The sequence below is a fragment of the Lactuca virosa genome, chromosome 5, assembly GCF_052849685.1.
Source record: "Lactuca virosa cultivar CGN04683 chromosome 5, Lactuca_virosa_CGN04683_v6, whole genome shotgun sequence".
Taxonomy (NCBI): Eukaryota; Viridiplantae; Streptophyta; class Magnoliopsida; order Asterales; family Asteraceae; genus Lactuca; species Lactuca virosa.
The window spans coordinates 13,247,830-13,263,103 of record NC_136430.1 but is presented as its reverse complement, the minus strand read 5'-3'; the positions used below and the strand labels follow the sequence as shown (position 1 = coordinate 13,263,103).

At 34.2% G+C, this 15,274-nt stretch overlaps 1 protein-coding gene across 1 annotated transcript; it reads left to right on the top strand.

The window, feature by feature from the left end:
• Positions 1-200: 200 nt before the first annotated feature.
• Positions 201-4,064, top strand: LOC145115551 (uncharacterized). Its single transcript, XM_079051854.1, has 7 exons — positions 201-634; positions 2,233-2,373; positions 2,467-2,832; positions 2,902-3,147; positions 3,251-3,343; positions 3,409-3,609; positions 3,760-4,064. Exons 3-7 carry the CDS (start codon positions 2,509-2,511, stop codon positions 3,973-3,975), a joined length of 1,080 nt encoding a protein of 359 aa, XP_078907980.1. The 5' UTR covers positions 201-634; positions 2,233-2,373; positions 2,467-2,508; the 3' UTR covers positions 3,976-4,064.
• Positions 4,065-15,274: the final 11,210 nt, after the last annotated feature.

Genomic DNA, 15,274 nt, shown 5'->3' with positions numbered 1-15,274 from the left:
ATCGTGGAGATTTTTGAAACTTAAAGACAAAACTTCAGATTTGGTGAAACCTGGTGACTATTTATGAAGTTTTGTCTTCGTTAAAAAGAGTCGTCAAATATTTAGCATTAATAAAAAGTGTATTTCATGTTATCAAGATTCAAGACTATGAGATATTGAGATGCATTTTTTGGATTTATTAAAGATTAACAAAAATTTTAGAATCCAAATTTCTAGACTAGATGCTCACATCCGTAACGACTCAAGACTCTCGGGTGATCTTTCGAGTTTGTACTCCACGATCATGGCACCCCCTTCATCACCATCGTCCCTTCTTCCTTCGAAACCCCATTACGCCATAACCATCATAACCTTCTTAATCCTCACTTGTTCCCATGTTCCAGTAGTAGAACCTCTTAAAGCACCCATTTTTCCACACGACCTTCTTCCGTTATTACCCCGTCAAGTTTCATGGTCCATTCTCACTTCCCTCCGAGCCGCCACCGATCTTTTGCCCACCTTCGTTGGCGCCGCCTCTATTTCCAACAATTCTTATATAAATTGGAAAGGCTCTTGCTTTTATGAGAACTCTGCCTGGTTAGAGCTACATAATAAAACCGGCAGTGAATTTGGTGGAGGCACTCTCCATATCAAGGTACATAATACATACTTATGCATATACATCTATATTAGTTTTTTTGTTTATTGGTTTCCTTCTATCGTTTAGTCACTTTTTTTTTGATGAATTGATCCTTTATTTTGGGGTATTTTGATTTGTTTGACATGTAAGTTATTGATCTCTCAATTCTTGAATTGCTTCCAATAAAATTTTTAGTATATCTTTTTCTGGTACTGAGGTTAAATGTTTAGGGTTTCTTGAAGTATGTTGCTGTAGAGATTCATACCTTTGTAGGTTTTATGTTTCTTTGTTTTCTTCAATGTGTTCAACCTCACCTTTTTAATTTAGCCACCCTTTATTTTGGATGTATTCTGTATTTTGATTCGTTTTGGCATGTGGGCTATGGATTTCTTGATTTTTAATCGTCATTTGATTTTTGAATTGAAGCTGATACAAGTTTTTTAGTGAAGTTTTAAAGATCTGGAGCTTAACTTGTTAGGGTTTTTTAAAAGTATGTTTGGAGTGGTAGGATTTGTCCAATATAATGATGTGTTCAATAATTAAGCTAATAATGATGTGTTCATGAACCAGTTGATTGGTTTTATCATTTGCTTAATTAGTTCTGTACTTCTGTTAATCATGTTTCATGTGCAAAACATGAAAAATACCTTTCTCTATATTAAGGGGTGTTTGGATGTGTGATTTTTGTGGTTATTATTGGCACTTGAATAATAAGAATCAGATTACTAGTTGACTAAAGTTATGAATAGTTTCGTAATTGTGAGTTTATTAAGTGGTTATTGGGTTAGGAGTTGTTTCTTTTTTTCTTAATGGGTTAAGCACTTAATCTGGACAACTATACACGATTGTTTGTTTTTTTACTTAACCTGGACAGAATGACTTAATGGGTTAGGCCAAAAAAAACCTCACTTAATGTATTAAGAAACTAACCTTTACTTATTTTCCCTTACTTTTTCCTCCCAACTCTTTTCATGTTAAAATTAATGAATATTGTAATTTTTTTTGGAATGCAATGATTAAATGTTCATTTAGTCTAGAAAAAGTAACAAACTTAATGTATTCAGACAGACATCAGTACCCATTTAGCCACATTACTCATACAAGACGAATGTTTCTTGTTTTCCCCATTAAGTTCTGTATGGGTAAAGTGACTAAATGGGTAATGATGTTTGTCTGGACAAAGTTGATGGATATTGTAAAATTTGTTTTTTTGGAATTCAAGGATTAAATGGTCATTTAGTCTCATTCTGACAATTTATTCAGTCTAGAAAAAGTAACAATCTTTATGTATCCAGACAGACATCATTACCCATTTAGCCACATTACCTATACAAGACTTAGGGACTGTTTCTCTTTTTCCCCATTAAGTTGTTATGGGTAAAATGACTAAATGGGTGATGATGTTTATCTGGACAAAGTGATGTAGACATAAAGTCTATTTCTTTTGTAGACTGAATAAACCGTCTGAATAAGACTAAATGATCATTTCATCTTTACATTTGAGTCAAAATTGTAAGCACCCCCCAACTATCAAATATCGTTATCCTATAATGCACGTAACGCGTTAAAAGCTTTTTAAGTTTCTAAAATACTTTCATCTTATCTTATTTTAGGTAAGTAATGCACACAGTTGGACATGTATGGATCTCTATATCTTTGCAACTCCATATCGTGTGACATGGGACTATTATTTCTTATCTCGGTAACATAAAATTGAGTTTCGTGAATGGGAAGGGAAACCCGAATATGAATATGTAAGTTTCCATTATTTGTCGACTCTAACCATTTGTGATTAATAAGCCACTTATCGTGTGTTAAAGTTAAACCCTATTTCTTCCTTGTTGAAGGTGAAAAAGAATGGAGTTTCCATTTTTCTCTTGGAAGCAGGGATGTTAGGAACCCTTGAAGCATTGTGGGAGGTCTTCCCGTTGTTTACAAATACTGGATGGGGGGAAAGTGCAAATCTTGCTTTTCTAAAGAAAAACATGGGAGCTAAATTTGAAGAGCGACCCGAGCCATGGGTAACTAACATTAACATAGATGACATACAATCAGGAGAATTTCTTGCAATATCCAAGATCCGAGGGTTATGGGGCGGGTTTGAGACTCTTGAGAAATGGGCATCCGGGGCTTACGCGGGTCACTCCGCTGTTTGCTTGAGGGATTCTGAAGGAAAACTGTGGGTTGGAGAATCTGGACATGAAGATGAAGAGGTAAATAAAATAAATAATCATTATCTTTTTGTTATGTTTATGAAATGGAATGAAGTGGATTTTTTTTAGGGTGAAAATCTTATTGCGATGATGACATGGGAAGAGTGGTGGGAGTTTGAGCTGACAAAAGATAATACAAATCCACATATTGCATTGCTTCCTTTGCATCCTGATCTTCGGGACAAGTTTAATGAAACGGCTGCATGGGAGTATGCAAAAAGCATGATAGGAAAACCATACGGTTATCATAATTTGATATTTAGCTGGATCGACACCATTGATGGAAATTATCCACCACCATTGGATGCTCATCTGGTATTTTCACTCAATTTGTCCCATAAAATGAAAAATGGTATTTGGTACTTATTTATTTATTTATTTATGCAAGTGTAAAAGTATTTTGGATTATGGTGTACAGGTTGCTTTTGTTATGACCATATGGAACCAAGTACGACCCGAATATGCAGCCAATATATGGAACGAAGCCTTGAACAAGCGGCTTGGTACTCAGGTTCGTTTTTTTTCTTATTTGGCATTATGATTTGTTAAGAAATGAATGAAAGTATTTCTTTGCAGGATCTTGATCTTCCGGAGATCTTGGTAGAAGTGGAAAGGCGTGGATCATCTTTCGCGCAGCTATTAACTATTCCTGAACAGGATGACTGGACATATGTGGATGGAAAATCAGCTTCTTGTGTTGCATTCATCCTTGAAATGTACAAAGCAGCTGGACTTTTTGGTGATCTTGCAAACTATATTCAAGTTACTGAATTCACGGTCAGTTTTACTTTTACCCCCCTAATTGTGATTGTGATTTACCTCCACATCACATGTTGGCTGTGGGTGTTTTTTATTTTCATTTTTGATAATTATCCTTATATATATATATATATATATATATATATATATATATATATATATATGCAGATAAAAGACGCTTATACCCTCAACTTGTTTGAAAACAATTCGAGTCGTCTCCCAAAGTGGTGCAATGATGGTGACACGGTGAAACTGGCATACTGTCAAATTAAGGGGAAGTATTGGATGGAGCTGTCGGGATACAATATTACTGAGCCGTACCCACATATGGCTGAAAGCTGCCCCTCCATGCCCCCAGATTACTCCAGACCCAAGTATTGTTGAACCTAATTAAGTAGAGTACAGCAGGACAAATTTACAACATGCTGTCGTATTGTGTATATTGATGGATTTTGGCATGTTAAGTAGAAGATTATTGTAGGCATCAAAACTTGGTGCATAAAGTTTAAGATAATGTTCATGTATGTAAAATTCTGCTTCTCTCATCTCTACTATTTTCTATGCTTGTCTTAGATAGCGGACGGGTAAGAATATATATATGTGACTAGGTTATAACCCGTGTACTACACGGGTGAATATGTAAAACAATTTTAATTAGTTATTGGACGTTATAATTACTACTACATTTGCAAAATAACAATATACTTTTATTAACTTGCAAATTTAAACATCCTACTTTCATGTTTTGTTATTAAATCACTGTAATAAATTTCAATAACACATGAAAAATACATACTTGCATCAATACTTCCGTTCATCTGTCTCTTAAAGCATGGTAATATACTTAATTTATTCAAAAAATAAAAATTTCCATCAATACTTTGCATTTAAAAATAGAACCTTGCATCAATACTTTCTTGCATTTTATTATTTCTTAGGCATAAAAATATCATTTTAAAGTAGAATCCCTAAAATGAACTCTTACCCAATAAAAATTGCATGTTCATGACATTTTTCATATATAATGCATAAAGCTCAATTATAATCTCATTTAGGGAGAGAGTTAAATTATAATTTATATATAAAAAAACATTAGCATTAAAGCGTAAATTATGACTATTAAAAATTGTGGTTCCAAAATTTTAAATGTACAGCCACTCATGTGAAAGCTCCAATGTTTAGGAATGGGAAACACTTTTATGAAATAAATTCCATATATATATATATATATATATATATATATATATATATATATATATATATATATATATATATATATATATAAACGATTAATGTTGCCACTTGAAAAAAAAACACTTTCACCACTAAAATATTTATTTTATCCATCATACCCTCACACCTTCCTTCATTTTAACTTCATCACATAATCTTCATCTTCTAAATCACACCATATTCATAAATCATAACTATTAAAAAAATCCAATTCCTAATCTAAAAAAAAAACAAAAATCAATAAGTAAAACAAATATGTTGATGAAACAAACAAAATAGCTTTTAAAAAATAATATAAAAGGTAAAGAAGAAAACTTGGAGTCACATGCTATGATTTCCACCAAATACCTTCAGTGAATCATGCTTCCTTTGCATTGGATGTCAAACTACCATTTGTACGGGCATGGTTTCCATAATTCATATTTATTAGCTACACCAACTGCATCTTCAGCCCTATTGAATTACGATTGAATAAGGACAATGACAATGTTATTATCATATAAATAAAAAGTTAGTTTTTGGAAGTCGTCTAATTTCCGTCTAGGAAAGTCTTTACACACAACATGGTCGGTTGAAATTCTCTCATATATGATTTTTGTTTGGTAAGTTGCTAAAGACGAAATGCCTCCTTGCTATTCTTTCACTTGTTTGACTCCACTAGTCGCACCCATTATAGCCACTATTGTTGTCTTTGCATTCATCATCTAGTTACCTACAACCACTTTTGACAACGCCATACAACCATCATTGTCACATCCCACCCTCGACTTTACAACCCTACCCATTGTCCCTCATAACAGAATAAACTCATCTGATATCTTCATATCCAACAATAACCGACACTCTGAAACCTGTTTTTATAAACAATCAATTTAGAATTAAATTAGTTTATACTTTATTTTAGAAAATTAAATAAGGGCAACTTTTCAATTTACTATATATAAAAATCATTTGAAAAAAAATACAAACCAAACCAAGATACCAGATTGCAAATCTTGAATACCCCTGCTACTAACAAAAGATGAAACCACCAGGTCTACAAAGAAAAAAATAAAGGTGATAAAATATCAAACACATGGAGGGCATATCTAAAGATTTGCCTTATATTTTGTACAGTAACACAAAAAAACTGATGAGTACAATGTTATTATAGGGCTATAGCAAGGCAATATAACATTTATTAAATATTTAGTTTACTTGTTAAGAAATTAAAGTAAGCTCGGTATTAAAAAGATATTTAAAAAAATATCCAACAGTTAATGAACAAACAAATTACAACCTATGAACCTAAAATTCAAAACAAATATACACCAATAAGAATAGCTCTACATCAAGAGCACCCCACAGTGCTGCTTACTTCAGGTCATACATGGTCGGCTTCAAAGAGGTAGGGTTGCATGATACCTCTTGGACAGTTACAGAAACATTATTTTAAAGTAGGATGCTATAAGTGGAAGTAGGATGCTATAAAAACAGAAATTGATTAGGAAAAAACAAAACTTAATAAATTTAGTGAAAACTCAACCCTTATCGATCCTACTTACATTTGTAATTACGTCCTTAGTATGTAAACCCACCTGCATAAAGATTGAAAATTTATTTAATAATGTCTAGTATACCAAATTAAAAAATAATTAGTGGACCATTTTTCTCAAAAGTAGAAAAATAATCCAATCCTCCTCAAAGATTTTAAAACTTTAATGAAAAAAAAACAGGACATGGCTCTACAACACCACTTCTAAAAAATACACTTTTTGTTTCTTAGTCGATCAAAGCCCAATCATTGTTCCTAATGTAGTACCCGCTGTAAGTTGACAAAAGATCAAAAAATAAGTTCAACAAAAGGAACAAATGGTGAAAACTTGATTAATATACCACTCATTCATAAATAATTTAAAGTTCAACGATCGAGAATACGATATTTTGAGATGAGATTTTTAGTCTTTGGAGAAAAGCATAGTAACTGAATCATACCTATAACATCAAAAAAAATTCAGCTCTTGAACAGATTACTACAAAATCAAACTTTTTTATATTAAAATTTCCATAAACTTTAATAATACAATTGTGTTTTACTCCATAAAGAGAGTTGTCTCAGAAATACATACCAACTATCAACTCTGAACTTTTGCTGGTATAAAAAGATCAATCTGGTAGCAAATAAATACATATGAGCCACCAAAGGAATAACCATAACACAAGTTTTTGCATCTTTGTTCAATTAAATATCTGCATAACGATAATAAAAGATGAAGATATGGGTTATGGGTTACCAGTTCATTCTCAAAACACAATGGCTACTATCAAATGACGTTTTCTCATATGAACATCAAAAACTCTTTTTTTCTTGACCATCGACATCTGTCATGACAAAAACACGATTCTCTATAAACCTGATATAACTAAAAAAATTGAAAAAAGAACAAACAAAATTAGAACATTAACATGAATCAACCGGGTGAGAGGAAAATGAAAGAATTTGAGTCATTAAAAACTAAAATCTTCATGGGGTTTTGAAAAAAATGGTCCAAAATTGAGGTTAACTGTAACTTTTAGGGTTAAGAGGGAGAAACTGAAGGTTATTACCTGAAATCCAAGGAAGGGGATCACATGCTAATATTAGGTTCATTCTTTTTCACTGCAACATCAAATAAATGATCAACGAAGGAAGATGAGTGCAAGCGGCTATATAAGGTGCGTTGAAGTAAAAATCACAGTTGATCATCTGCACAGTAGAGATGACCGGTAAATCATTGAACCACAAGGTAGAATTGAAGTTTTCTATTTGATAAAGGATTTAAGTATTTTAAATTTGAAGCGATTTCCAAAACAAAGAAGTCGAAATTGAAGGAAACAGACGCGTGATCTAGGGAATAAACCGATGAGTAGATATGGTTTGGGGGTGAAACGTATTGTTAACAGATTGTATTAATGGTTTTATTTTTTTTAGTTTTTTTTATTAATTATTCAGTGATAATATCGAATCCTTAATTAGTTAATTTGATTCCTAATTTTTAGGAACGAAATAAAGTAAAGATGAAGGATATAGGCGGGAAAAACAGTCAAATGATTTTTGTTGTAATGACACGTGGCATAGTTGGGGTTTAATAGAATGTCGTGTGGCGTTTAAAAGAGGTATTTATTAAGTATGGAGATTCCGGTTGGTTTAAAGTAACTTTTAAGTAGAAGCATCCAACATCCAAACACCATCGCCAGAAAAGTAAATTTACTAAAACAACAGACTATTTTCAACATAAATAAGTTAACACCTTTCAGTTGGTTATAATTTGGAACCGTTCTTGAACTGATATCTTTTTTAAAGCATATTTTGTTATTGAATGATGCTATTGCTATAGGCACAATGTTAGCGACCTAACCTAAATTATGTTATTAAAATTATAATTTATAAAATAAGTAATTAAATGTATATTTGAGAAATTTATACAAATATAGACAGACAAATGTCATATTCGTGTTTGTTTTAAAAAGTCACCCAAATTTTTTGTTTGTATATTAAGGGAATGAACTCTTGTTTAACCTGTTAAAAAGTCACTTAACCCACTATAACATGTTTTAATCTCATTGTAGCCTCATATCTTTCAACCTCCTCTCTGCAGTTATGTGTGTCCTCCATTGCAGGTTACAAAATAGAAGAAAAGGGAATGAACTCTCGGTAAAGGTTTGTCTCGTGAATCTGGGGTGTGAAATCACCAACTATTTCACATTCGGAAATCTTGAATCAAGATTGCAAGAATGCAGGTTGTCACCTCCATCTGATTTGAGTTATACATACAAGTGAAACCATGAACCATCTTTGGTGGGGAATCCAAAAATCAAAACCAAGAAAAATGAACCCAGAGAAAATAAGAAAAATTCCCCTTTTGAAATCATGAAGCTTGCATATGATTCCAAACAAAACCCAAGAAAAACATAAAATTTGATGCTCTAATTGTGTTTAGAGCAACTTCAGGAGCCATTTCCCCCTGTTATTGACCAAATATGATACCTAGAAAATGATGAACTTCATAAATTTCAGCTAAAATAGTGACCATCAACACCATAAAATCAACCGGTGCTTTAAACCAGAAATTGATGAACAGATGAAGAGAGTATAACAAGAACCCACCAAACAACAAAAATCCCCAAAAGAATCGAACTCGAAACACATAACAGGTGGATGAACCCTTAATGTACATTTTTTTGTACATCAAGAAATTAAACAGAGCGAAGTGGTGAAACTTTTGGACCATGAATTAGAGCTCGGAACCCTAAGTAGTGGAGGGTCAGAACCACCTGGAGTGGTGGCGGCAATTCGTATGCCGATGCTTAGGGTTTCTGATTTCAAATGTGGGACCATTGAAATGATTCAAGTGAATGGATTTTTGTTGCATAAAAAGATAGTTTTTCACAAAAACCGGCAACGAAAGCTTTTAATTTTTTTTATAAATTTCAAGTGAAGCAACAAAACAAACCATCAAGGATCCTTTTAAAGAGGTTAGAATGATGTTACAACAACCATAGGGTGTTTAGAAAATACAACCTTTGTAGCCTTTTGACCCTCTTGGATTTGGGGTGTTGAAGTAGATGGCAAGAACAAGGAGCTCGATCTTCTCTACAAGTAATCCACCAACAAGAATAAGGTACCAGAATTGCTAGATTTCTTCTTGTATAATCTTTTTGTCTTTAAGGCTTAAGCACTTAACTAATAAGTGAAAAGGAAGACACAAAAGATGAACTCTAAAAACCCACGAACTAACTTCAAGTGTGAGAGAGAGAGAGAAGGCAAGAGAACCTACGGTTCTATGCATGAAAGAGTGAATGATTTTTTTCTTCAAGTCATTTAGTGATAAAACAACTAGCCTTATATAATATGATCATGTTGTGTACTACATGCAAGGTAATGAACAAACATGGGACATAATCTAAGCATGGGGGGCAAGAATGTTGGAGATTGACTTTCAACCTCCTAGCCTTGATAACCCAAAGTTTTAAGGACTAAAATGGTCCATTGGATTTTCTAGTTTGTTGTTTAGTCACTTAATTAACTAGCTAGTTTGTCAATCTTTGGTGAAAGTGTCCAAAACTTTATACATGACTTATATATCATACCATATGGTGTGTGTGTGTATATATATATATATATATATATATATATATATAAATTTTTCTCTAATTAAATACAAGAGTTGAATTTTTTTATTAATTATCAAATACTTAATAAATATTCAATAAGTACCAACTTGATTAAGGTGTGACCCTATAGGATCATATGTAATTAGCAATGTCACTCAATAATGATTCTTGGGCATATAGATCCAATAATCTCCCACTTGCACAAGATTCAATTAAAGACTGACATATACAGTAGCTGACATCTAGCAATGGGCTACTGCCCCTAATAACATACGAAGGGGGTGCCATCAATCAACATCCAATTCCAGGAGCTCGCTAGCTATAATTGAAGTATAAGGTAAGTGTATCAATATTCTCTTTGTTACAGACATCATGTTGGATATGAGACATGGAACGTGATCGTTCTCATTTGCCATCCAACTTTTAAGAAAGGCGCCTTGGATGTCTAACTCTCAACACATAAGAGGAACAAATCCCATCTTGACTACATACACACTCTTATATAGTTCATGCTATACCAAACGAAGGCTTTTATAACTGCACGGTTATGAACAACGTTTAACCATGTCAAAGTATAACAATCCCCATACTTGAGTTCTTCAATATGCATCTTAGGTCGAAAGACATAAAGATATTTACCTGTGATCAAGATTCACTTATGATATCGATCCATGAAGTGACTCTTGATGCGGGTCATTTCCAATAGTTGTTCTCAAACAAGTACATATGAATTTGAATGTAGCACTTTGCTATTTCACCTCTTGAAATCAACCAAGCCGATTCATATTAGTCTTAATTTACAGTTGCTCCCGCAACAGTGACTGACTATGGACAAATTTTGAATAATTACATTATTCAAGGATTGAATAACATGCTAATATAGAACACAATAATATTCAACACAAAAGTGATGTTTCATATTCAGAGGAGATTACATATCATTGTTACATAATTCTGAATATCCAGATATTAGTCAAGTACAGATTTACATCCAATCACTAGCTAATCGTAGACCGATTCCTTTTGCATGACTCTCAAACTTGCTTTGAGGTAGAGCCTTTGTGAACGGATCTGCTAGATTATCATCTGTATGAATCTTTTCAATGCGTACATTTCCCAATTCTAATTCCTGACGAATGAAATTGAATTTTCGTTGAATGTGTCTACTCTTGTTGGTAACCATCGGGTCTCTTGCGATAGCGATGGCACCAGTGTTGTCACAAAGCATCTCAATGACATTTTTGATGCTTGGAACAACACCCATATCACCGATGAATTTCTTCATCCAATCAACTTCTTGAGCCGCTTCACATGTAGCTATGTACTCTGATTCTATTGTGGAGAGTGCAACCAATTCTTGCTTTGAGCTCTTCTAGGAAATGGCTCCTCCATTAAGTGTGAACACATATCCCGACTGTGATCATGAGTTATCTTGATCAGTGTTGAAACCAGTGTCAGTGTAACATCTTACAGTGAGCTCTTCTTCAACTCCTCCATAGACCAGAAACATATCTTTAGTTCTTCTTAAGTACTTAAGTATATTCTTAACAACCACCCAATGTTTTTCGCCAGGATTAGCTTGATATCTACTAGTTATACTAATAACATAAGCTACATTTGGCCTTGTACATGTCATAACATACATAATTGAACCCACTGCTGAAGCATACGGTATGCGTTTCATTCTTTTGATCTCATTTTCACTGAATTTGTCCCACAAAATGAAAATGGTATTTGGTGTAAAGTATTTTGGATTTGGATTATGGTGTACAGGTTGCTTCTATTATGACCATATGGAACCAAGTCCGACCCGAATACGCCGCCAATATATGGAACGAAGCCTTGAACAAGCGGCTTGGTACTTAGGTTTGTTATTTAATCATAAAGGCATTGTACTTTCACTTTTTTTCTTATTAGGCATTATGCTTTGTTAAGAAATCAATGAAAGTACGTTGCTATTTCTTTGCAGGATCTTGACCTTCCAGAGATCTTGGTAAAAGTGGAAAGACGTGGATCATCTTTCGCGCAACTGTTAACCATTCCTGAACATGATGACTGGACATACGTGGATAGAAAATCAGCTTCTTGTGTTGCATTCATCCTTGAAATGTACAAAGCAGCTGGACTCTTTGGTGATCTTGCAAACTATATTCAAGTTACTGAATTCATGGTTAGTTTTACTTTTGCCCACCACCTTAATTGTGATTTACCTCCACATCACATGTGGCTGTGGGTGTTTTTTATTTTCATTTAATAATTAATTAATAATAAATATATGCAGATAAAGGACGCTTATACCCTCAACTTCTTTGAGAACAATTCGAGCCGTCTCCCAAAGTGGTGCAATGATGTGAAACTTGGGTATTGTCAAATTAAGGGGAAGTATCAGATGGAGCTGCTGGGATACAATTCTATTGAGCCATACCCACATATGGCTAAAAGCTGCCCCTCCATGCCTCCAGATTACTCCAGACCCAAGTATTGTTGACCCATCATCCATCCGTCTTAACTCTTAAGTAGGACAAATCTACAACATGTTGTGTATATTGATGGATTTCGGCATGTTAAGTAGAAGATTGTATTTGTAGGGATCAAATGTAAGTAAAATTCTGCTTTTGCTTATCTCATCTCTATTTTCTATATATGCTTGTCATAAGAATGTATGTGTGTGAGTAAGGTTGTTTTAACTTTTAAGTTGAAGCATCGATAGATACAAACATAATGGAATTACATCCAACATCCAACACCATCGCCACAAAAATAAATATGACGGATTTCAACATAAGTTAACCTATCAAAATGATTACAATATAACCACAATATTGAAACTGTGATTGATGTAAAACTAGTACTAGTATATAAATACAAAGTGTTTAACATAAAATGAAAGAACCCCTTTCTATACTTTCATATTTCTGAAAGACCCAAACTTTCATATTTGACAGTTGTTATTCCGAAACATGCTACATGCATATTCATAAAACAATATTTTATATTGATAAAACGGTTACAAACTACTGGATACAAACCCACTATCTCATAGTGTTATATATTACATAACTTCCCAGGATTCTATAGATTTATACATATGGGAGTGCAAAATACAATAGTTTCAAACTATTCGAAAATCTTCTATCAATACAGTAGTTTCAAACTATTCAAAAATCTGCTACCAGTATATAACTATACTGGATGCTTATCTCCTGCAAATTAGTTAAACATTGAGAGGGGTAAGCGGTGGCGCTTAGTGAGTTCAATAATAGATACAATATAACATTATGCCATATAGATACTGTAATATGCCAGAAGCAAAGAGGAACAAGGAACAACAAAGGCATAATGCGAAAAGCTTTCCATATTAATCAATGAGACATAACAAATTCCATACTTGATATAAAATCAATAAAGTTTCAGCACAAATGGCACAGTAAATACTTAAGAATATCATTTTGCTAGAATATTTAGGCTTTCAGCCTTATCTTAGCATACTACCGAAGCCAAAGTGATGCCTATGTCATACACTTCATGGTCAACGGTTCATACCAATACCCAAGTGATGCTTATGTCATACACTTCAAGTCAGAGGTACAGCCTTGCTATAAAATAGCAGATACAACAACTCGAGATGATAACATGGAAAAGCACATAGCACATATAACACATAACATACAATTGTTCGTATATATTAAACTCACCGAGAAATAACCGGGGGTCAAAATAGTAATTTGGGCAGCACTTCGGCTTTAAATATGACTTTCTTCGTTGAAAACCGGGCTCTGCGAAGGTAGAGCTTCGAAACCGAAAAGATAAATTTTTCGGGCTTCTCGGAAATCTCGGGGCGCGTTTCGGGCTTTGGAATAAGTACCGAGGCTTCGGGGGAAGTCGGAATGCAAGAAAATGTTGAAAAGGGGTGAAAAAGGCCAAGTTTTAAACTTCTAACCGGGAGGTCTCGCACCCCTTATATAGGTGCGAGCCTTGGATCCGAAGCGAGGAGAGGAGGGCACGCGGATGCGAGGTTCGGACCAGGTTGCAGCAGGGCGAGGCTCGGACGGACAGGTGCTCGCTTCGCATTGGTCAGATGACGCGACTTCTGGCTTCGGATCGGGTCGGCTGCTTCGGTCCAATGGGAGGAGGACACGAGGGTCGGATCACGTGTGGCATGCGAGGATCACGTGGCCCTTCGGACATCTGTACGACACGCGTCGCTTCTCGGGCATGCCACTCAGCAGCTTCGGACACGTGGCCAACTCCGAGCGAGGGTGACGTGGCAATCACTATTCATGCGAAATTTCTCGAAAAATGTGCCCAATCTTGTAAAATCCATAACTTTCTCATACGGACTTCGTTTTTGACGTTATTTATATGCACACGTAGAGAAAATTATGCTCTACAACTTTCGTTTAGACTGCGTCGGAAAATTTTGACTTTATTTTTATATTATTATTTTTAACAGACCGGGACTGGTAAATCCGTTAAAAATTCATAACTTCTTCATCCAACGTCCGTTTTCATCAGACTTTTTACCGTTGTACTATTAATGACGAGACCTCCGATTCTCATTTAGGTTGTGTCGGCTAAAAATCACTCGATCTAAAATTCGAGTTTTTAGCTGTCTACTGCTAAGCTGAAACTTGTAAAAATCATAACTTCCTCATACGAAGTCAGATTTTGGCGTTCTTTTTATCGAACTTCTCGGTTTAACGAATACTACGAATTTCATTTAGATCACTAAGGCTAAAAAGTAGTTTATCAAAAACTCACTTTTTACGTCATTCGGCACCGTGCCGGTTTTATCGCGGATCTTCGATTGGTCATAACTTCTTCGTTATAACTCGGATTTCGATGCGGTTTTCACCTATATGTTTCTAACGCGATTATCTACAACTTTCAACAATAAAATTTTACTTATTTCAAGTTTTATATTTTCGCTAAATTTCACTATTTAGCTTTTAATTGGAATCTCATAAGACTTCCAATAATTTATGAGTGATTATAAACATAGTTTTACCTTATTTCTAGTAAAAACTATATGTTAGAACTCAATACTCAATATCACATAATATTTCATAATATTATTTATATAAAACACGATCTCAAAACGTGTATGTTACAAATACCTCGTCCTTTTGAGAATTTCGTCCCCGAAATTACATAGATTAAAATAAATGGGGGTATTCCGATCTTATCTCATTCTTATTTTTCCCAAGTATAGTTCGAGCCTCGATGGTGTTTCCACTTGACAAGCACCAACTCTATTTCTTTATTACGCAGCTTAGTCGTTCTTTCGTTTACGATCTCTTCAGGCTCTTCTACATAA